Raw genomic sequence first — 26,084 nt, forward strand, 5'->3', positions numbered from 1 at the left:
AACTTACTGTTTGCTTTTTGAGCGCAAGAAGACCGTTTGTCCACTTGGCCCCTCAACATGTATACACTAAAGTTACATATAGTTTCGTATAATTTGGTAATGTTTTATACATGTTCAGGGGCTAAAACAAATCTTTCACAACCTTTCATGATGTTTTCACCCTGGAACATGTATTAAACATTATAAAATCATAAGAAACTATTACGTAACTTTAGTGTAAACATGTTGAGGGGCCAAGTGGACTTACGGTCTTCTTGCGCTCAGGTCTTCATATACCGAACTTAATTTCTTATTAGAACCAAGGACATGGAAAACAAGATCAATGCCATTGCAACATCATGCTACAGAATCATGTTAAACATCAAGTGTGTTGATCGGATTGCAATGAATGAAACCTTCTATAATATGACCAGCACCACTCCACTGGTTGCCAGAGTCAAGATTCAACAACTCAAATTTCTTGGCCATATATTGCGTCTTGAAGACGACGAGCCTGTGAAAGAACATGTCCTTTATATTCCACCACATGGGAAGAGGAAACCAGGACGGCCGCGCACACCGCAGATACTGAAGGGATGCTGCAGCCAAACAGAATTGTTTCGCTTGACCAAGATCGCAATAGTTGGAGAAAGCTTGTAGTCGCTTGCTCTGCAGCCGACTGATGATGATGATGATGATGATGACCTCAAATCTGTGTATAATTCATAGACACTGGGTAATAGCAATACATGTGTGCAAGTTGCATCACTATCCTATGTAATTGGTGGGAGAACCAGCATTTTGAGTTGAAATGACGTTTTTGACCCCAATAACCTCTTCCTTACCTTTGACGTTTGTGATATATTATGGTCATGGTCAGTGATGGTTGTAACCAAGTTAGTTAAGATCGCTGTAAGCATGTAAGTGCTACAGCAAATGTAAAGGTCGACAGAAGAAAGTAAAAGAAAAAATAAAGAAGATCCTGTACGATAAAAGACACAGTCGTGACTAATGTCACGGCTGTATAAGAACAGATGCCAGTATCTCCATTTTTGATGATGAAGAGTGATGGGTGATGTAGGGGTTCGAACCACGCTTTGACTAACAATATGTTGTTGCCATGGAAAAAGAATTACATGTCATATGACCTATTCTGGTAGATCACGTCACAAAGGAAGATACGGTAATTATACAAACTATGGGTTTTCAACATGTGCAGTTTTGGGTACAAATAGGAGAATCATGTGGAAATAATATTTGTGCATCTCTTCATTAAATAGCGATCTCTACGTAATGCCTTGATACATTTGAACACAAGTTACAATTTTATTATTTCTTATATGAAATAAAAAATTTCAACATATGCTGGGTACAAATATGGGAGATCATGTGGAAATAATTGTGTGCTCTTCATTTAATTAGACAGCGATTTCTACGTGATGCCTTGGTAAATTGTAACAAAAGGTACAACGTTATTGAAAAAGATCAAGGTACACCAGCTTGACCTGGGGAAACAATTTTGCCCTAGACTTTTTTTAATTAAGACAGCCTACCAACAAAATTCTTCAATAGGCTATAATTTCTATGAGTACCCTAACATCACGATTCTGTCGACGCGTAAATTACAATATTACTCGTATTGTTACCATTTCCTTTTTGCACAGTTGAAAAAAAAATGTGTCTACTTTATTATTGTTTTTATTTTAATGATATTTCGGTCATATAATTCGTCTTTCTTGAATACAGGCGAATGTGTGCTTTTCCAAACACACGAAATCTCAGTGGACTAAAACTTTAATCTAAGTGACTTGTGACAGGACTCGAGTCAAGTGTATAAGTGGACACATACTCCGTATGACCATGTAGCTTGCCTAGTTGGCACAGGTTAGGATTTCGACGTTGTATCAACATTGAAACAACAACGAAGTTTCAACCTTACCTGAATTCAACCTGATTTGAACCTAAAGGTTAGTTGAAATCAGGTTGAAATTTCAACGTTGATACAACTTTCAATGCAAATATTAAGGGTCTTTTTATCTTTTCAGTTTCCGTAAGTCTATTGTTCAGATACGAAAACGCAAGTAATTCAGTAAGTTTACTGTAATCTGACTTCATTGTTAACTTTGAAGTCCCAATCAGCTTATTTCAATAGAAGCAGATACCTATGTCAATAAAAGCGGGAGTGACAAGACCGATGTTTTCAATGGTCTAGCGCCCTCTCGTCTTTGCATTGCTAAACTGATCTATATTAATTTGACAAAATGTATGCCAATCCGAATGATAATGTCCACTTTTTTTTCTGTAAAAACGTTGAAAATAAGCCCTTAAATCACAAAAGGTCCGCTTATGAGCCTCTCGCGCCCCAATACACTTGTGCAGGGCCACAGTGTCGCACTTCCCTCGTATCAATGTTTATCTCCCTATTTTGCTTCCTCCTGCCCCCCCCCCCCCATGATCAGGCTCGCCACTCCCTCCCCGGTCCCTACTCTCTCCTCTGGAGCTTTCTCTTTCTAGTCTTTCCGTCCATCCCTCTCCTCTCTTTCTTCCTCACCCCCTCCCACTCTCACTTGTTCAGTCTCAAGTATCTCCCTCCCTCCTCCCTCCCCCTCCCTTGCAGAAATTTATCAGTATGATCCATGACTGATAATAAGCTCTGCAAAAATAAACATTTAAAATAAACCAGAGTCTTGCATATAGGCCCAACAAATTATCAGATTAGCTTGCCATTGGTACGAATGAATAGAATACATTATCTTTGCTCCAATGCAATTCTTTTGTATCGCATTTCAATATAAAACATGATTACCAAATCACCACTTGTACGCGCCTCATTGGGAGATATTTGACTATTTCAGACGCTCGTTTCATCGCCAATATGAAATACTTTTGCTTATAACTTGGCAACATGGTTAGTATATATTTCAATGCAAGACAATTTTTACGAGCCACTTACGTCTAGGCGTAAGTGCATATACACTAAACACAAGTCAATTGAAGCCGTACAATTTACCGCGAATTTAGGACCATAAAATTTAGACTCTTCTTTTGTCTAGATTAGCACCCAACCGCACATCTCAAGGTTTTATGTAAAAAATAAATATAACTTACCAAAACGAAAACTGAAATTCACGAGCTTCAAATTTTCAGTAACTAACAAAAGGCTAGAATAAAAGATTGGTCACACCTGGGAGACTACCACTTCAGAATAACAATGACTTACAAAAACTATTACGGATACGGAAACAGAAACTGAAAAGATAAAACGACGGTAAGTAGATTGAAATCCGGGTGAAGTCCATTTGCTAACGTAATTTACAACGTGATTTCAACCTGATTTCGACCAGTCGACGTCGAAATTTCAACCTGATTTCAACGTCAGGTGTGCTCACTCACTGGGTTGGCTTGGGTGAGTCCACTTCAAGTCCAATAAATTGATTGATTTATACAAATATTACAAGTTCAAGTATGCTAACATACATGTGTTCACCCCTCCAGTTTGAAGGTTATCCTTGACAGCTACTGTGGATTGGCATTTGCGTCAAACATTGCAATAGATCACGATATCGATATCATTTTCAGTGGGGCACTTTTTTATATATTATTTGAGTGTCAGCCACCCACTTACCTTTCAACGTTGATAGCACATCCGACCAGTACATACAAGTGTTTTTAGTGCCGTCGCGTGGGTCATCATATGGGGGTGGGGTGGGGGGGTCACAGGGTCTGATTGGGGTACATGCCATTTTTCGGACATTTTCCTATGGGGTTTTCTTAAAGACCCAGTCAGTGATCCCAGCGCAAGTGTAAAAAAAAATAAAGGTGTTTATAAATTGCTTAAAAGTGAAGGATAAGTCATTTGGTACTTTTTAAATGACGAATTTGGCAAAAAACAACAACAACAAAACAGCAGTACTGACAAAGTTGAAGCCCTATTCAAATACATGTAGCTAATGTAGATACTGTCAGTATCTAAATTACAGATTCGTGTAAAATGTCTTATTTTGTCTTAAATACACGGTTTTCGGCTGAACCACTCACAGGCTATGTTAGCACATCTATGACAATGGGCCCCTCCCCTTGCCCCTATGACGCTACGTCACTGGTTTAGTCACTTCATTTTACATTTAGAATAATTTACTCACCTACCTATGATGTACGCTACGCCAACATCGTAAGACGAGGTGTAGAAATAGATTCTCAGCTACCTGGATCTTTCAAATCATTGGCGTTGGTATTGCCAGCAATTGTTTTCCGGAACCAATTTGGGCTGCTTGTAAAATTATTCTGTGGTGAGGTCTTGGGAATTTGTTTCCCTAAGTACATGACAGTATTTTGGCGTATTGTCAGTGTCACAAATCGTACTTAGTAAATTGATGTCTTAGCAACGATGCCCTTAAAATAAAGTTAGCGCATGCGCTTGTTACCAATAGCTCCTGTTGGACATGCTATTATTAAAATGCCTGCATGATTTCTTCAAGATAATGTAAATTTTATGGGTTCAATTATGGATTTATGTGTATATATGTAAAAAATTCAAGAAAATTGAGGGCGTAGCTGTGAAGCAAATCAGACATTATAGTTTTAATTAGCATGATTAGTTAGAGCAAATCAGTTCTGAATACCTGTTGCATTCTACTAAAAATAAAACCCCATTGGGATTCAGAAATGAACGATCGCCTTCGGAATCGATTGATACCAACATCTGTCAATCTAAACCAAACCAAGAAATGTCTTTTAAAATGACCAATGACTGCTTAATGGGTATACTCATGAATGCTATAATATTAAATGATTAAAGTTTTTAAGCTTTTAAGCTGTTGATTTGGATCTGTTGATTTGGATCAACAGTTTAAAAACTGTTGATCCAAATCTGGTCCAAACGCAAAAAAAGTTATTCCTACCTCACGGAAATTTCAGCTAGTTACTCCATCTTTCAACAGCCAGACTTAGACTGTGATGATGATCATCAGGTCGTGACCTCAGTGATGTAAGAAAGAGTAACCATCTGAAAATTCCGGGAGGCAGAAATAACTTTCTAGTGTTCATGGTGTTTGGATCAACAGAGTTTAACATTAATCATCCATTAGTGTGCATGGTTTTTAAGAATTATTACCATTTAATATCCATCACTTCTTTATATAAAAAAAATGTGTTTCCAATAGCACGGTGCATTGTTTACTAATTGTTTATTAATACAGCCATATTTTGTCTTTAAATACCTCATTCCTTTTTTCAAGTCCTTAAGCGAAAATACAAATCCACATACCTTATCACTTCTACCCCTTTTCTACATGTATTATATTTGTAAATAATTAATAAACTTTGATTTTCTTTCTTTACTTTTGACAACATTGCGCGGTTTAAGACCAGATAACTCTAAAAGCATGCAAGCAAAATAAGCTTTTTTCACCACCGTCTAGGGCACAACAACGTCTAGGAATGTCTTCTAATTTTTTCTCTAAAATGTTTTTAACACAACAATATACACAATTATGATAAATTTGCTGTTGAATATGGTGACAAAGTGTCTTTTTTAACATGATCTATAAATTTATGCCATGCATAATAATAATAACAGCAACGTTTGTAATGCATGATCTAGAAACGTATACTGAGCATGATCTATGAACGTATGCTATGCATGATATATACACTTGTGCTGTGTATGATTTACATGTATACAATTATGATAAGCATGATCTATAAACTTCTTGTACTAGGCGTGATTTATAAACTTATGATACGCATAATCTGACACCACCAAATCAGAGTCGCATGTGCTAAATTTGCTTCACTGGAGCGACTCATTTCTTAGCGACAGCTATGATGGTTAACGCCAGCCTTTGCCTGATCCCTATGACTGGAAAAATAGGTTCATCGTCATTATTTTTACGACTGGCCCTCGCAAGTCTATGATGTATGGGAATTACCTAATTTGCATGCAGAATTATGCCAGTGTTATGAAGAAAATGGTGCTTAAAATAATTAAAAGTTACCTGATCTCTCCAATCTGTTGTACACTTGCAGTATTTAAGGATTATTAATCCTGACCAATCCATAGCCAGAAATTTGGCTCATTTTGATGCTTACTATAAGCGTTATTATGAGTTTTTCTGAGAATTAAAATTCAAGGACCCACAACTATATAATACTAATTGGTGATGTGAAATCTGAAACGCATGATCTATAAACTTATAAAAATAAAACGAACGGAAACGGGAAACAGTTTTACGTTAGCATCAAATTTTCGGTACCAAGCGTACCTTCTTCAGGTACCTTAAACACGCGCGCGTGAAAGGGGGGGCGAAAAAACCTATTCGATAAGATTAAGGCCTTCGGGTTGAAGGAATCAAAGCTTGTTGATCCAGAATTTATCGCATAAGAAATTCTGGATCAACAAGCTGCATTCCTTCAACCCGAAGGCCTTTGAATAGGTCCCCCCCCCCGCGCGTTTTTACCTTCACACTGCGACGTTTTTAAGTCGCGATTTTTTCACGCTTGTTTCTTTCACAAATTCATTCGATAATTGAATATTGATCATAGTGCAGTAAGCCATGATAACCATTCATCAAGTGAACGTTTTTATATCCGTGCATCAATTGCACTGACTGAAGCGATGTTTTGTTTGTGCGTTAATAAAGACTTCACTCCTTGTTAACCCTGCAACCGATACAGACGTGCCCAGGATGGCTCATGATGTTTAGTTAAATTGGTCTACACGATGACGTATATATTGTCATTATGTCTTGCACTTGAATCATATTCAATTATACTTATTATGATGCGATGTAACTCTGGTAAGACTTATTATGAACACACACCTTATGTATTTTGATCAGTTTCTCTGATGATGTAAATTCATAATAAATTCTTAAACTTATTTCTGTGTCATTTGGTTCATTTTGTGTTAGTCATTTCCCGTTCCCGTTCATTCCCTCACCCCTTGGGATTCCAAATATGGTACCTTGCTCTGCTTTTTGCTTGGACTAATTCCCCAATTTAGATTTATAATACATTGCATGATCTATAAACTTATGCTATGTTTATGCTATGCATGATCTATAAACTGATGATATGCACGGCCTATAAACTTATGCTATGCATGATCTATAAACTGATGATATGCACTGCCTATAAACTTATGCTATGCATGATCTATAAACTTATGCTATGCATGATTTATAAACTTATGCTATACATGATTTATAAACTTATGCTATGCATGATTTATAAACTTATGCTATGCATGATCTATAAACTGATGATATGCACTGCCTATAAACTTATGCTATGCATGATCTATAAATTTATGCTATGCATGATTTATAAACTTATGCTATACATGATCAATAAACTTATGCTATATATACATTGTCTATAAACTTATGCTGTGCATGATTTATAAACTTATGCTATACATGATCTATAAACTTATGCTATGCATGATCTATACACTTATGAGATGCATGATCTATAAACTTATGCTATGCATGATCTATAAACTTATGCAATGCATGATACATACAATTACAGTGCAATGCATAATATATAAATTTGTGCTATTCATGATCTATAAACTTATGAGATGCATGATCTATAAACTTATGCAATGTATGATACATAAAATTACAGTGCAATGCATAAACTTATGCTATACATAATCAATAAACTTATGCTATATATACATTGTCTATAAACTTATGCTATGCATGATTTATAAACTTATGCTGTACATGATCTATAAACTTATGCTATGCATGATCTATAAATTTATGATATGCATGATCTATAAACTTATGCTATGCATGATCTATAAATTTATGATATACATAACCTATAAATACACTTATGATAAACATGATCATTGCACAATATGCTATACATTATCTATAAACTTATACTATGCGTGATCTATAAACTTGGGCTATGCATGATCTATAAACTTAGGCTGTGCATGATATATAATCATAATAATAATAATACTATTAATAATAATAATAGAGACAAAGCACATATCCACTCAATTAAGAGCGCTCAAGGCACTAAAAAAACAACTGAACAATAGACAAAGAAATCTGGAAGTAAAATAAGAAACATAACTTAAGAATTACAGAATGTCTCTGACATAAGATGAGTTTTTAGCAGTTCTAATATAAATAGGCAGTTCATTCAATAGACGTGGAGCTGCGATTGCAAATGATCTGTCACCCCATGTGCGGTTGGATTTTCTTTCTTGAAGAAGTTGCATGTTTCCAGATTGAAGCGTACGGGTGGGAACATAATGTGAAAGGAGTTCAGATAAATATGACGGAGCAATATCATTAATACATTTATATACATTCATATCCTATTATGCATGACCTATAAACTTATGATATGCATGATCTATAAACTTATGCAATACAGGATACATAAATATATAGTGCAATGCATGATCTATAAACTATGATATTCATGATCCAGAAACTTATGCTCTGCATGATCTATAAACTTACGCTACGCGTTATCTATAAACGTTTGATATGCATGGTATAGAAACTTAAGGTTAAATACCACTAATTATGTTTTACACGGGTTTCAATGGGAAATGGGCTAATTTCGGGTGGAATTTTATCATATTCAGAACTCTCACAGTTAAATGCCACTAATATCAGGTGAAAATATATGATTTAGATGCCAAATGATCAAAAACTCAACATAGGTTGACCTGAGACTTTTCTTGTTTTAACGCACTGAACCGTAAACACCTTAAAATTGCAGTGCGCCCTCGAAGCTGAAAGTTACAATATGGTAGGGCGAATATGTACTAAAAACCGAAGCCGTGCGTATGAATTTTGGTACTATTACAACAAAAATGTCATATAATAAGAGAAAATATACCATTTTGAAGCATCAAACCCTAAAAAGCACTTTTTTGGCTATATAACTTGATCAATTTCAGCGATTTCAGGAGATGGTGTAAAATAATTGTTTGACAGAAAATGAGCTTTCCATTGGTTTAAATTATGGCGCTCATAATGTAGTGAATTAGCCTAAAATGGCGGATTTAAGAAGACTGGATTTGATTTTTGTGGTGGTAAAATTTCTGAATTTGAGCCACATTATTCTAACATTATCAAATTTATTTAGGTTTAAGGCGATTTTACTGAACCTAAGTACCAATAAGTGTTCGTCAGAACTGAAATACACTTGTAATCTACCAGTTTTGAAAGTGGGAGGAGCTTTAAAAAAATATGGCTCTTAAAAGTGGTACGCACTCAGAAAGTTTGAACGGTCCCCTGGAGCCAAATGTTATAAACTTACTGTGCACAAAGAAACAGTGCGAGTTCATTGGACAACCAGGAATCCGCACAGGTGGTTTTGTACCGTAAGTTTGTGACATTTGACCCAAGGGGGCCATTCAAACTTTCTGCGTACGTACAGCTTTTAAGAGCTCTCTTTTTAAGCTCCTCCGTTGTTCAAAAACTCGGTACATTGTAAGTGTATTTCAGCTGTGATGAATGCCAGTTGCTGACGAAGTTTAAGAAATATCACCTCAAATCCCTATAAATTTGATAATAAGATAATAAGAACATGCGCATTTCTGAACACTATCTTGATGTATTTAATGATAATCGATTCATAACTGCCGTGGCAAGATTACGATGTTCTAGTCATTGCCTTCGAGTCGAGACAGGACGGAGAGAAAATTTGCCTTATGATGAACGTGTTTGTTTTTTATGCGACGAAGAAGAAGTTGAAGATGAATTGCACTTTCTCCTAAAATGCAGCTTCTTCGATGATCTTAGAGCAAAACATTTCCCCTCCTGTTTGGACTCGAGGCCAACAATGGCAAATTTCATTCGTTTTATGACTTCATCAAATGAACACACTTTAAAAGAACTTGCTTCATACTGCCATTATGCACTGCTTACCAGATACAGTATTGAAAAAAATGACTGACTTTGTTTGTATGTGTTTCTATAATTGGTAAATATTGTAATCATTGATTTTATAGATGTGAAAGGGGCTGGTGGCCTATATTTACAATGTAATAAAACTCTCCTTTTGGGGAGGCTGAAACTGAAACTGAAACTGATAATAACAGAACCATGTTGCATAAAGTCCGAAATTGTGTCCCTCACAAAGCTCAAATCCAGCCTCCCTAAATCCGCCATTTTAGGCAATTTGCTACATTATGAGCACAAAAATAAATGTAAACATATGGAAAGCACATTTTTGATCAAATAATTATTTTACACCATCACCCGACACATCTCAATTAATATTTAGCCCGTGCGGTCTATGCAGACTCCGTTGGTCTTGGAATGTTGCGAAAACTATTCCATATTAAATGTCAAGTCTGTATTACACTGGTTTCAATGGGAAAATGGCTAATTTCGGGTGGAATTTTCTCATATTCAGAACTCTCACAGTTAAATGCCATTAATATCAGGTGAAACTATATGATTTAGATGCCAAATGATCAAAACCTCAACATAGGTTGACCTGAGACTTTTCTTGTTTTAACGCACTGAACCGTAAACACTTTAAAATGTCATATAATGAGAGAAAATATACCATTTTGAAGCATCACACTCTAAAAAGTACTTTTTTGGCTATATAACTTGACCAATTTCAGCGATTTTAATGCAGTCTTTTCAGATGCCATGCAAACAAATAGTTACTCGTCGCATTTCAATGTTTCGCCCAGGCCTATTAGTGGTATGTAACCTTAAGCTACGCATTATATATAAACTTATGCTATGCATGATATATAAACTTAAGCTACGCATTATCTATAATCTTAGTATGCATGCTCTATAAACTTAGGCTGTATACACGGTCTATAAACTTATAAAATATCTGCTGTCTCTCGCTCTTTAAATTATCATCTTCGTAATATAGGACGCATTTGCTGTTATATTGATAAAGATACTTGCAACCATGCTGTCCGCTCACTTGTTATTTCTCGAATTGATTATTGTAACTCTTTATTATATGGAACAACTGTAAAAAACACACAAAAACTACAAAAGATACAAAACAGAGCTGCCAGACTTGTTTTCAAGGCAAACCATATGGACCACACCACTCCTCTTCTGAAAGAGCTTCACTGGCTTCCAGTAAATGAGCGTATTACCTACAAACTACTCACATTCGCTTATAAAAGTAGACATGAAACAACACCACTGTATATACAAAATCTTCTAAAATCTCACACATTTTCTGATGGTATGTTCCTACGATCACATGCTGATGGCAGTCTGCTTGAATGACCTGTGAAGACAAGCACAGGGTATACTGTGGTACCCAAATACACATCGAAATGTACACTCCTTTTCAATTGCGGATTAATATCTCTATTGCTTGTTAAACTCCATGGAAAAGTAACATTATAGGGTGATCTATTTTGAACTTCACCCTCTTGCATAACAACACCTCCACAGCTATGTCACTGGCATCAACAGTCAACTTGACCTGCTTTTGATCCCATGAGTATTGATTTGACTCAGAGGACCTGCTATCCCTGAAATGTTTGGGCAGATCTTATAGTCAACCATTCCTAGAAATATCATGGGTGCCTACTTGTTTGTAGGTATGGGGTATTGCTCAATTGCTTTATCCTTGGATTTGTTTCACCTGACCTTGACCTACCTATGTTACTCTGGCATGGCAAAACTCACTTTTTACCAGATTGACTGTCAATTATACATCAGACAAGTTCTTAAACAATTGATAGAGTTGTTCCATGCATTGTTCCCAAGTTTGACTGTAAACAATCAAATCATCCACATACCCTTCACATCTCTCCATGTCTGACACAATTTAATTTGCCATTCTTTGGAAACTTGCTATCGCATTTTTGTAAGCAGAACTTTGTACTGGTAAAGACCAAAATGGTCTACAAAATGTCGAAATATCTTTGGCACGGTCTGCCAGTACCTTTTCGAAATTCCCAATTTTGTCTATGTAATCATCAATTCTTGGAATAGGATATGATTCTGTCTTTGAATGACCATTTGCAGCCCTCATGTATGCGACTAATCTGTATGAACCACCATGCTTGGGAACAAGGATACACGGTGAACTCCACTCACTATTACTACTTGGTTCTATGATATCATTGTCTAGCATTATCGGTCTCGTTTTTGTGATGTTTATTTTCAATGGACGGACTTTGTAAGGATGTAGCATGATTGGTTGTGTATCACCAGCATCTACATTATGAAATACTCTGATTTATCACATGTCTTTTTTATCCAGGTCACATCAAGAAATTTTGTAATTTCATCCCTCCATCTAACATTCTGTCTTCCTGGGTGCCTAGTATAATTTCTGGGTATCCATTCTGTAACCAGTGTGGTGATCCATCGTCCATTGGATGTTCTAGCTAGGTGACATGCCCAACACCGCTTCTTTTGTTTCACAGTCTGGATGACATCGATGACATGTGTCATGCTTCTGATCCACTTATTCCTGTATCTTTTTGCGATCCCAAGTATGCCTCTTTCCATACTGTGTTGAGCAACTCTCAACTTCTGCACCATTCTCTGAGTCATGGCCCAAGTTTTCTAGCCGTACGACATGGTTGTATGACACAATAGTTGTAGACATTCTTTTTAAGACATAGTGGCATGTTGTTCTGCATCATCTCATTAGTTTTTCCAAAAGCACCCATTGTGCTAGCATATTGTAATTACAACTTCACCTCCCTCCTACAACACATCAATCAGTATCTCATCCTCTCCCGGTGCCTTTCCTTTCTTCAATTCTTTAAGAGCAGATCCTACTTCATTTTAATTGATGAGTGCTATGTTGGGATCACTGGTTGTGACAATACGTCGGCCTTCTACGGAGGTCTTGCTGCTGCAGAGGTCCAGGTAGAAATGTTCAATTCTGGATACAATTACATCCCGGTCCGTTATTATTTCCCAATCCGCATCTTGCAGGGTAACCATCTGTGATCTCCCAAGTGTTAATGCTTGTTTTGTCTTTTTGTAGCTTCTCTCTGCTTCCAATGTTTGCTGTATATCTGTGACATTGTGCTCTCTTAGTTCTGCCTTCATTCGTTTCCTGATGCTTTTACATAGTTCTGGATACTCTATTTTCTGAATGTTGGTTTGCTGTTTCATTTCTCTCCTCTTCTTGAGAAGCTTTGTAGTGGTTGATGGCTTGAAAGCTGATGGGGACTGGGGGCCCTGTCCTTAGTTGTGCCGTCATAATCACTTGGATGTTGAGGCTTACTCACCATGCTTACCATAAATGCATGTTGGTGAGACTTACTTTCTAACAATGTCATATATAATATGACAAAGTTCTGCCAGCCGTTGACGTTATCTCTTTTAGCCCCTGCGGCTCTTCAATTTTAAGCTTTGACCTTTTGACTTAACTCCGAACTAAAAGTTGGAGATGGGTCAAACTATAGATTGTCTGATTCCTTATGATCAAAGAAATATTCTGGTATGGGTTTGTAAAAAACAAAAACTTCGCGCAGTTTTGAGTTTTGACCTCTGTATAAACTTTGTCGTTGGAAATCTTAAAATACACAGAGGTGACAATTCTACACCCCATAATTTTATTATTTTGTACCACCTATAGAATAATAATCCGCGAAGAAAAAACTGGCAAAACCATCTTACCCGATAAAAATAATAAACTGCAGCCGGACTGTACACATATGTGCACAATACGTAGAAATGTTCCAGTACAAAAAAAAATCCTCTACCAGATCTACCATCAAAGTCGTTATAACAATTTGTGTCTCAGATGAGTCTATCAACAGCCAAGAATCTCCAATCTCAAGGGACAATACTGACCACCTTCTTTACATGTCTTGGGTTCCACCTGTATTATGCTGCTATAGATCGGATCGTCAAACATGATATAAACAGGGGTGTGTCCATCCGTGCTGGCTTGGAAAATCTGAAAAAAAAAGCCCACATTGTACCTATATTATTTTACTTTAAAAAATATTGTGTAATAATTCTGCTGGGCAACTAGGAAGGATCAAGTTGGACGGTCCAGTTAATTTGTGACAGGCCTAAATGGCCAGAAGCAGCTTCGGCATGTCAAGAGGTGTTTTATATAATTACCAAGTGGGCGCTGGGCAGGTATGGACGGGATGTTTTTACATTATCAAGCTTTCACATTATGTATTAAAGATTTATTTACAGAGGTATAAACATAATTTTGCTGCGTATAAAATTTGGTGAAATTTATCGCCCTCGACTAAAAAACCAGAACCACATTAAAAAAAGATAAATTCGTTAACCTTATCTCTATTTTTTGGAAGGTAGGAAGGAAGAAAGGAAAGAAAGAAGAAGATGGAGAGAACATATATGTTCTCTGCCCCAATTTTGAACCATCGAAGCGGATATACAAATATTGAATGTGTATGATTACAATGGTAAGACTATTTTCATGAGGTGAAAGATATAAAAGGATTGGCTACAAAACGACTCTCTTATAAATGCATCTACCACAGTTTCCACCTCGATACACCCGAGTACACAGATTTTCAAAGCACAGCGAGTCTAGCCTCTACGCAGTCGGTGTTTATACTACATGGCTGAGTGCATAGCATCATAAGACCTGTGTGAGATCTAGCTTGCGGCTAGTGGACAATACGGCATCTGTGATTATTTTTTGTCAAAACCCCGAATGTTCCAATCAGAAAAGGCTAATAATTCCCGCTGAAAACACATTTTTTCATTCGTTAACAGATGACGCAATTCAATGTTTATATTCAAGGACAGTTTTTAGACCAATATATAGGTTTTAAAGTCAAAACCTCAAGTGTTCCTTACAATATTTTTCAGATTTTATGTTATTAAATGGAAGAGCACACTTATATTGTCCATATACTAGCTTCATTTCAACGAACAATGGCCAATTCTCTTTAAACTGCAAATATTACTAAACGAAATTGTGCAAAAACTTACTATTTTCGCCTGTTTTGTCATACGGTTGTAAATTCAATGAACTATGATTTTGCTAAAGAGCGTTTACAAAATGTGCTATGTAATTATGGAATGTTCCATTCAACGAGGCTTTGCTAAATTGAAGGGTACAGATCATATTGCAAATATGGAAATATTCTTTCTGTTGAGTAAAATAAAAAACATGTTTCACGTCCGGGTTTTGAAAAAAAAGGAGGAAGAGGGGACTTTTTATTTTTTATTTTTTATCGCAAAATCAGTGTAAATACCCATAATTAGAGCTGTTTTAGTAGTGTTTTAGCGTATACAATAATGCCTGGAAAAAGGAGGAGGCCTCTTTTTATTTGTTGTTCTGAGAGATAGGCCCCCTCTAACTATCACAAAACCTTATAAAAGTGTTTCTTGTATATTAGAAAGGCTATAGAAAGCATCTCTACTTCCTAGACATATTTTTTGAAAAGTTATAACTGAATTTCAAAAAATAAAATAAAATTGAAGAAACCTCAAAAAAGGAAGCGGGAGGGGACGTGAAACATGTTTATTTTTTTATTTGGCCTTATATGAAACACCCACACCTATATTTGGCGAGTCCAGCTTGTGTTGGTCAGGACTGCCATGGTATCTGCGTGTGAGTGTAATCGAAAAGGGCCAATCAAATGACAATCTTTGTGAGAGTTGTACAAAAGGTATAGTGACAATCGCAAAGATTTGTTTACGTGAATAAAAATCCTCTGTGACATAGTCACGTGACCTATCATTGCAATCTTTGTTAGTATCCTAATCTATGAAATACTCTTGGCATCTTTTTCCCTGACGGTTTCTTTCACTTCTGTATAACATTCCTGGACACCTTACCCCAACCAAATACACCATTTGGCTCCAATATTCCCAAGACCAAAACCCTCTTCCTTCCTCCTTCCTTCCATATAGGTGCAGTATCAACGCACGGGTTTTACGTGCACAGTATTTTTGCCTATGCACGATCATGGAACCTAGGATTGATTCAGATATCAGAAGCGGGGATGGTCCCCAATCTCATTTCGAATAGCTCTGATGACACTTTTAAGTGTTTTAAGTTCAAAACTTCCGAATCAGCGACGTCGCATATACACTACCTATATCTGCACGTGCTAAGCAGTATATGGGGGCGAGAAGAAATTCTTCAATTAAATTCTATGATGTAACTGGACCCAATTGAAGGATTCCCGTTTATATAGGAACTTTTTGGGAGGGAAGAGAATTTTCACCTAAGGCAAGCTCAGGGCTCGAACCACATCAATTTGTAAGCGCTCTTTTTTAGAAGTCATAGTTCATTGAATTTACAACCGTATGACAAAACACGCCAAAATAGTAACTTTTTGCACAAGATTTACAATTTAAAGAGAATTGACCATTGCTCGTTCTAGTGACTCTAGTATATGAACAATATAAATGTGCTTTTTCATTTAATGACATAAAATTTGAAAAATATTGTAAGGAAGACTTGAGGTTTTGACTTTTAAAACCTACATTTTGGCCAAAAAATGTGCTTGGATAGGTAGTTTTCAACAGATTTTCCACATTCGCCATAACATTGAATTGTGTTATCTGTTGACCTAGTGACTATATGTTTATAGGGGCAAGTGTTAGCTTTCGTTTTATATGAAAAACATTCTGATTAGATGAAGAGAACACTTGACGTTTCGACAAAAACCAATTAAAGAGACCCATTTTTTTAGCTAGAAGCTTCACAGCTCCTACATTGCTATGCACTCAACCGTGTAGTGTAATCAAAGACGGTAGTGGAGACATTCGCTGCTTGTTGTTCTCTGCTTGGAAGGTGGAAACTCTGCGCATGATGGTTTGTAAGATAATCGTTTTGGCTGTCAGCGCAACGCCTTAACCCTCTCTGGGTTAGACGATAATACATTTCCGGTATTTTAAGCACTCGTAACCTGAATATGTTACCACCTAACCTAAAGCCTTCTGAATAGCCTAGTATAAACTGTTTTATTGGAAGAATCTTTACCTCTATTGCGTATCGGAACATAGAATCGAATCCGATTCGCAAAAATACAGATTGGCTCAATGTTTCGACATCAAAAACAAACCTCGTAAACACTTTATAATGTATATATCTAACAAAATGTTTTAGCACTCGATATTTTGTATAGTCTTGAGAGTGCTATCCAGGAACGTCGACATACTCCATGAATCTCGAGATCAGAAAATCCCGAATTAAACACAAGTAGATCATTTTACCTGTGGTTGTCCCTGCTCGTCATTGATATTCACGATAGTGCCAGATCCAGGCGGCATCTCATAACTTATAGATAAAGTTTTGACCCAACTCTCCCAACCTTAAAGATACAAATGTAATCAAGCTTATAGTTTATCTATTGTCCACAGTATGAGCTTATGGTTTATCTATTGTCCACAGTATGGTCACAAACACGCCCCTTCCACACACATGACAAAAACACCCCAGCAAAACGTTTTCGACATCATTCGCAAAAGGTTATAAAAAACGTTTAAATGTCGGGTTATATAAAGGGTATATTAAGAGTATAAAACGGTTTCATAACCTTAAAAAACATTTTTTGATAATCTACTGGTCAGCAAACAAAAACGTTTTACAGAAAACGTTTAAATGTCGGGTTATATAAAGGGTATAAAAACGTTTAAATGTCGGGTTATTTAAATGGTATAAAACGTTTTAATAACATTCCAAAAACATTCTTGAAAACTTGATACAAAACTTTCTAAACAAAATGTTATTTTGCGGTTGAAAAAATATGTTGCGAAAAATGTTTACCCAAAATATTTTCAATAACGTTTTAAAAACGTTTTCATGACCTTTATATAACCCGACATTTAAATGTTATTAAAAGGTTCTGAAAAAACATTTCTAGATCATTTCTGTGTTTGCTGGGTTCAACTATTTCGGCATAATGTTATTTAGGTATTGACATAAAGGTATTGACATTGGCAAAAATGTTTGCAAAAATATTCTTTAACAAAATCAGGACTGTTCATAGTAGACTTGTTAGTTGTGATTTCTTACGACTAGTCCAATAAAATATCCACTTACTTGCAGACGTTTCGGAAACTGTCAGTTTCCTTTATCGATGCTATTGATGTAATGACGATCTGTATACAGCTGATGTTGACTGGTGCTTAACATTTGATGCCTTTTTCGTGGCTCTTGTTTTGATGTTGTCTCCGATTTTCTCAGCCTCAGTCTTATGTTCGTCAAGCCTTTTCCCAAATTTTCTGCCTGTCTCCCCGATGTAAGCCGAATTACAGTTTTTGCAAGGAATGGAATATATCACATCAGTAGAATTATGGGGTTCTCGCTTGTCTTTTGGATGAACTAAGAGATTGCGCTCGGACACACCTTCCACATAAGGAACAACTACCAATCCTTTAGACTTGTTCGAATCGTCTTTCTTCTTTCTCTCTTTCTTTGACTTTGGTTTTACCATCTGATCTTTCACCTTCTTGATGCTCCAATCCGGGTAGCCACATTTCTGAAGCGCGCCTTTGATGTGATCGTCCTCTCTTTCCTTGTCCTCATCTTCGGTGACAATTCTGTTCTTTCTGTCCATGAGTGTGCGGACTCTTTGCGACCCCTAATTTATGGTGTAGAGGGTGATACGACCTAAAGTTCAAGTATTGGTCGGTGTGTGTTGCCTTCCGATACACCAATAATAATAATCGATCCGTCATCTCGTCGAACAATCAAGGCGTCTAAAAACGGGATCTTACCATCCTTCTCCTCTTCATAGGTAAACTTGATTGAATCTGTGTCGTCCACTTGGTTGAGGTGGTCGGTGAGGGCGTTAACTTCATCTTTAGCCACAATTTCCAAGATATCATCGACATACCTTTTCCACAGCTTCGGTTTGCATTCCATAGGTGCCGTAGCAATCGCAGTACCTTTTTTTTTTTTTTTTTTTTACTTATAATCTTTATTCAGGGTAGGCCCGAATCAGCTAACCGCTGGTCTTACCCGGGGCCCTGCAATAATACATATATACACATTTAAAACAACATAGCATAAAATATTTAACTTCAACCACCATATCAACATAACATATCAACCATATTGTTCCATGAAGATGTTAGCTTCCAACGGTGACACTGGACTGCCCATGGCTGCTCCGAAACGCTGTCTGAAGATGTTCCCACGAAAGGTAAAGTATGTTGTAGACAAAATAAAATCAAGTAACTCCACCACGTCTTCTGTTGCCAGATTGTAACCATAGGACTTGTTGTATTCTTTAAGCCAACTTCCCTTCTGCAGTCTTTCTTTCACAATGTCAAGTACTTTGTTGACTGGTGTACACGTGAACAGCAAGACCACGTCATGTGAGTTTAGGATATCCCCTTCCCCAATAACCACATCTACCATCTCCTCTGCTAACCAGCTGCTAACTGCTTGGAGTTAACCACATTTAGATGTCTCGTAACCTATAGTGGAAGTGTAGTCAACAATTGGTCTAAGAGGCGCATTAGGTTTGTGGATCTTAGGCGTGCAATACAAACGAGGAACATTCTCAGCGGTAGGATACAGCTGTTTGTATTTAGCTTTAGTAATTTTCTCCTCATCTGAAAGTCTGGATAAAATAGACACTAACTTCCTCTTATATTTAGGAGTAGGATCAGCAGATAATTGCTCATACGTTTTGGTATCACTAAGCATTTTGTCAACCTTCTCATTGTATTCCTGCTTGTCCAAAACAACCGTAGCTTTCCCCTTATCAGCAGGTAAAATAACTATGGAGTCCTCTTTCTTAAGCACATTAATGGCCTTTCTTTCATCATTACTCGGAGACAACCTCAAAACCGGAGACAACCTCATAATCGGAGACAACATCAAAACAAGAGCCACGAGAAAGGCATCACAGTCTGTTATTCACAAGTCGGCTATCACAGACCATGTGGTTGAAAACAATCATGTAATCGACTGGGATGAGGCTAAGATCGTGGGCAAAGAGAGCAACAGATATAAAAGGTGGATCAAAGAGGCAATTACCATCAGAAAGCGGGGCAACACCATGAACAGAGACGATGGGCAATACAACTTGAGTCACGTTTTTGACGATCTGATAACTGACAAGAAATCAACTGGCAACTCAGTTGCTAAGCAGCAGTCAACATCAGCTGTATACAGATCGTCATTACATCAATAGCATCGATAAAGGAAACTGACACGTTCCGAAATCACAACTAACAAGTTTGCAAAAATAGTTTACAATAACATTTTTTGAAAACATTTCAAAATATTGTTGTAGTGTGTTTTCATACAAAACGTTTTAAAACGTTATCATAACCTTTATATAACCCGACATTTTAATGTTATTAGAACGTTTTACCTAAATCAAAAGCCGAAATATAAAACGTTTTTAAAACGTTTTTGTGTTTGCTGGGACCCCATATCCCTTATAGTCATCGTCAAAATGTATAATTGGCATCTGTATAAAGTTTATATCTATAATCTTTCTCATAAACCCAGTCCAGTTTTGTGCGTATTTCTTGTAGGTGGTACGCACTGGAAAGTGGTATTTTCAGTCTACTATATAGATAGTTAGGTCTAAAAATTCAATTTGGTGATCACTCTCTGGCTAGTAAGGTTTGAAGATTGATTCGACTTCTATGGACCATTTAGAAAAAAATAGCCCCCATGTCCCTCGCGAAAATCCCCGCATTTTTCACTAGAGGCCAAAATCCAGAGACACGTTTTTTGGATATGTCGAGTACAAGGATTCCGATTCTGACATTAGTTTGACATTACGGCATCATTTTCTCCCAGAAATCCAAGATGTTTGCCAGCACCATCTTGAAAAATGAAATCCAAGATGGTGGCCGCCGGCGCCATCTTGAAATAATCTATCTATCTTGCGGACGCATCCGAGAAAGAGTTTACAATTCTTTTCCAGGAATCTCTATCAGCCATCAGATTTGGGAGGTCATTAATTTCTTGATTGACGTCCCTTGCCACACTGATCGATGTAGTTGAATGGTCTTCTTCCTCTACATGTTCGTGGAAGCCTCATACAGATGACATCTGAAATTATTTGGTCTTTTGCACGGTAGCAGTGGCCTGCAAATCTGGCTCGCCGTTGAGCAACGATGGAGGACACCTGTGGAACACCATCATAGATCTCTGCTTTGGTTTTATGTTCACGCCAGGATATATTTCGAACCCTCATCAACAGCCGGGTGTAGGTACCATCAAGACGGTCCTGAAGATCTTTCTTCAATCCCTTTGGACTTGTCAGTGTCTATCGACTGTCTGAGGAGATAGTCTACCACTATCACAGGAACGTAAGGGGCCAAGGTGTCACCCTGCAGGATTCCAGCAGTAGAGAGAAACTCTTCAGTTGGTCCATCACCTGTTTGTACAAAACTTGAAGGATTATCATACATTATTGCAATAGCATTCACAATCTCCTGAGGGATCCCATAATTACGAAGAATATGCAGCATGGCCTTCCGGTTAACACTGTCGAAAGCTTTTGAGAAGTCAACAAACACAATATATGCCTGCTTCTTTGAGATTTTAAGCTCTTCTATTATCCTTCTAAGGGCTAGAATCTGTGGTGTGGTTGATCTACCCTTGCGAAAACCATTTTGGTTACGTCTGAGAATAGGATCTAGATGAGGAGAAATCCTGTTGAGCAGCATAGTGTTATACAGCTTGGCAGCAAGTGCTGACAGTGTGATACCTCTATAATTTGATGGTTGTGAAAGATCCCCTTTCTTCGGGAGAGGTATAATTGTGGATCTTGACAAGGCTTTTGGCTTATTTCCTTCATGGTTTCATTACAGAAATCAAGCAGTTGCTGATGGAAGAGTGGGTTTTTCAAACAATGGCTGGTATGTTGTCAGGACCAGGTGTTTTTGACTTGTTGAGCTTGTTCAGACCTTTTGCAGTTCCTCCATAGTAAATGGACCAGTGTGTATTGGGAGATCGTCAGAGACATTGCTGTTAAAGAACGTATCTTCAAGGTTTACGTCTTGCTCTGGTTTCCCTAGTAAGTTGGAAAAGTGTAGAAACCAGTTGTCACGACGCTCTTCAGATGTATTGCCTTTCACTCTAACCACAGGAGCAGATTTGGTGTCAGTTATCTCCCGGAGGAGTTCCCAAGAAGCTGCATGTTTATATTCATGATGGAGGTTGTCAAGTTCCCTGTCTTCTTTTGAATAGAGGACTCCAGAGTTTCTGTGTAGGCTTTATCAAGAGTAACTTTGGCCGATTCGAGGAGCTTTTGTGATGCTCAGGTGGATCTAGTATTGTGATTCATAGATGCACTCTTTAAGACATCTCTTGCCTCAGTGACTTTGTCTGATGCAGCAATGTTGTAGGACTGCTTTGATTTTTTAGGGAGCATCTCCAGTGCAACTTCCTCATTAGCCGCAACTAAGGTATCATAAGTGGTGCTAATATTGGGTTCTTGTAGCTCATCGTGTAGAGAACTGAAGCGGTTATAGACTGCTACCACAAACTGCTCACCCAGGATGGTGTCTCTGGTAACCTTCTTCCAGTCAATACGTTTCATTGGGTCTTTCATGGAAGTTCTGCATTTCCGGTAGCTGATTTGACATTTGCATGAAACAATCCTATGGTCCGAGTTCACACCCTCGAAGGAGCTGTATGCACGTGAATTCTTGATTGAGTTGATCCACTTCTTTCTTACCAGGACAAAGTCTAGTTGAACTAGTTGGCCATTAGGACGCCTATGTGTCCATAATCTGTTGATGCGGTTTTGAAAACTTGTGTTTGTGGCTATGAGGTTATGTTCCTGCAGGAAGTCTTTCATGTGGTTGCCATTTCTATTGGTTTCTTTAGCAGGTGTGAAGAGAGCATCCAATGGCCCAAGCTGAGCATTAAAGTCTCCTCCAATTATAAGTAAGTTATGAGCTGGGATGGCATTAACTGTAGAAGAGAGTTCTTGGTAGAAGGAGATAACAGCTTCTTCAGGTTGTTCGTTATGTGGACTGTAGCAGCAGAGAACTGTGGATGTTGGATTGCCCAGCAGAGAAATTTCCATAATCCGTTCATTATGACTAATAATGGACATGCAGGAATTGATGGCTCTTGGTGAGATTAAGAAGCCTACTCCACCAGTGGCAGCATTCCTTTGGTTCTTCCATGCTGAAGAGGTGACTAATCTGTATCCATTCAGATCTTCCTGCAAGAGGGAGTCATTGTGACAAATCCGGTGTTCCTGCAGACATATGATGTCAATGCCATAATGTGCGGCTTCATGAGCAAGTTCTTCTTTTTGGCTAGTGAGTTGAGAGTTCTGATGTTGAAAGTGCTGATGGTAAATGGTTTTTCCTTTGTACAAATTTGTCTTGACCATCCTTATCTGCATCAGGTTTGGTCCGTCCAGGGATGGTATCAACTGGCTTTGAGATCAAACCGTCATTGATGTTAGCATAGTCTAACGGTGACTTAGATGGTCCAGACTTCATAGCAGGGGCTTTAACCCTGGTGCTTAAATGTAAACTCATATGAAATAATAAGTACCTAAAATCGTGTACAAAGACACTTTTCTCGAGAAAGAAATCCAAATCTGACATTAATTTGACGTGATAACATAAAAAAATTTTGCCCAGAAAACCAAGATGGCCCCTATTTGATAGAGCGTAAATGTGAATTTTGATTGAGAGCAGAAGCATAAATGTGTCATTTCCGCCTTATCTGGGGTTCATGTGCCCTATCTGTGGTTTAGTCGGCCTTATCCTGGGTTTACGTTCCTTACCTGTGGCTAAGATGCCTTAACCTTAGCATATCGCAGTCTAAACCCAGATAAGGCATCTAAACCCCAGATAATGCGCCGTAACCCCGGATAAGGGACGTAGACCCCGATAAAGCAGTCCAACCCCAAATAGGGCGCCGTAACCCTAAATGAGGAACATAAACCTAAGATAAGGTATCTAAACCCCACATAAGGTGCCTTAACTCTAGATAAGGGTTGTTAACCCCAGATAAGGGTCGTAAACCTCAAATAAGGCATCTAAACCCAAGATAAGGCGTCTTAACCCCAGATAAGAGACGTTAACTCAGATATGGCAGTCTAAACCCCAGATTAGGCGCCGTAACCCCAGATAAGGGACGAACACCTCATATAAAGCAGTCTCAACCCCAAATAAGGCGCCTTAACCCTAAATAAGGAACATAAACCTAAGATAAGAGAGGTAAACCCCAGACGGCTCTGGTTCAAAACTTAAATTTTCAAAATGGTGGCGGCAGCCATTTTGGATTTTGGCCTCTAGCGAAAAATGCCGGGATTTTCGCGAGGTACACGGGGGCTATTTTTTTTCTCAATGGTCCATAGAAGTCGAATCAATCGTCAAACCTTACTAGCCAGAGAGTGATCACCAAATTGAAGTTTTTGACCTAACTAAGATGCTTTTTCTACTTCTTTCCTTTCATGCACTATTCCTGGGGGGTTGACAGTGAAACGCGGATTCTACAAATTTGCACGCTACGGGGTGCTGTACAGAAGTTGCCTCGAATCACCAAATTTGACACACGCACGGAGGCCGCCATAGGGTGCTAACGGGTGCTAACACTACGCGTTCCTAACTGTTAATCATCGGGGGTCAATCACCTCGAGCTTCATTACGGGTAATTTTCATTGCTTAAACGCGGAGCACGGACGCGATGCAGCCGGTAGAAAGCGCGGTAGTGTTCCAGGCCTACGCGATGGCAAGGTAATGGCGGCTTCTATAGTTTTATTACTTTTTATATAGATTGACACTTCCCAATCTTATTCATTCCCTGGTACTTCCACCGCATTCCGCCTTTCGAATATCGCATAGTACATAATCTTTCCCGTGTTGAGACTTCTGCTCATTACATTGATATATGATAGAGCATTTCGTGAGAACTAACATGCACTTGTAATGTACCAGTTTTGAAAGTGGGAGAAGCTTTAAAAAATATGGCCCTTAAAGGTGGTACGTACTCAGAAAGTTTGACTGGCCCCTGGGGCCAAATGTTACAAACTTACTATATAAACCTGTTGTAGATAGATATTATGCGTGCTAGGTTTATTTTAATGTATCAAAGTGCATCTTTCAAAACTGTATATTTTCTCTATTCTCTTTTCTCTATCGCAACATGTGTGACATTACATTGTGAATTGGATAAGGTGTGTAAAACAAACTAGGCTGCCATATACAATTTTTTTTCAAATTCATTTTTTTTAGTATTTCTAAAGGTCTTTGGGGACATAGAACTTGTAATCACATGAGTCGGATACATAGGGTCGTGCACACATTTTACCTACCTTGCACAATAATTCCAGTTAAAGTGTAGTTGTGCAACAATTCAATTTTTATCCATCGGTTGATATCGTTTAGAAGAGGTCTCCATCTGTCATTGTAGTTCAATCTTGCATATCTGTGTAAAAATAAATAGAAAGTAGATATCCAAGAGGTTAGCATGGTATTAACCGACCCCATCCATAAGCCGTGTCGACACGCCTCACACCGACATCGCCTGGCTAATAATTATTTGGTGCAGCAGAGACACTAAAATGAATACACGGGATCGATACACGTGAATTGCTATGCACGATTTTGATATCAGACGAAAATCTTCGGATACTGGGTTAGAAAATGATGAATATCTCCGCAAATGATTTCGTCTCAAGAAACCAGATGTGGTCTCATACACTTGAAAATACGTGTTGAACAGATATGATAGTCGTTAGCGTGCGCTTTGAAAATTGGCCGTGCGCTTTGAACTCAAAATCTGACCAAAACTCTAATTTGATATTGCGTTGGTCCTGTATGGACTACAGCGCGCAGCAGGCTATAGCTGCACTCACTACTCAAGTGGAGGCAGTATAACCATTGACCGCAATGTCGTATACAAGCTTACTCACACAGCGAGAAATCAATTACCCCGGCTATTGTCAGTAGCCTTAGTCAGGTCACTTCGCTAATTATGCATCTCATAAGGTCCGAATAAAATGGCCATGGGTGGCTGTGGATTCAACCTACCATGGCGATTTCTACTATGAAGATATCGGGGCGATGTCACTGTGCGCCTTTGCTGTGAGCCGTGTCGATACCCCAGAGCGCAAATGCATGAATTTCTGGACATGTCATGGCGGTTAAAAAGTTTCCCGTACCGAAAGTGGTGTTCTGACTGGTTAACTGAATCACTCCATTTAATAGCGG

At 38.0% G+C, this 26,084-nt stretch overlaps 1 protein-coding gene across 1 annotated transcript; it reads right to left on the reverse strand.

Moving 5' to 3' along the window:
• Positions 1 to 22,162: 22,162 nt before the first annotated feature.
• On the reverse strand, positions 22,163 to 23,251 carry LOC140162035 (craniofacial development protein 2-like). The gene has a single exon (XM_072185325.1). It carries the CDS (start codon positions 23,249 to 23,251, stop codon positions 22,163 to 22,165), a length of 1,089 nt encoding a protein of 362 aa, XP_072041426.1.
• Positions 23,252 to 26,084: the final 2,833 nt, after the last annotated feature.

This window comes from Amphiura filiformis, chromosome 10, assembly GCF_039555335.1.
Source record: "Amphiura filiformis chromosome 10, Afil_fr2py, whole genome shotgun sequence".
In the NCBI taxonomy this organism is placed as follows: Eukaryota; Metazoa; Echinodermata; class Ophiuroidea; order Amphilepidida; family Amphiuridae; genus Amphiura; species Amphiura filiformis.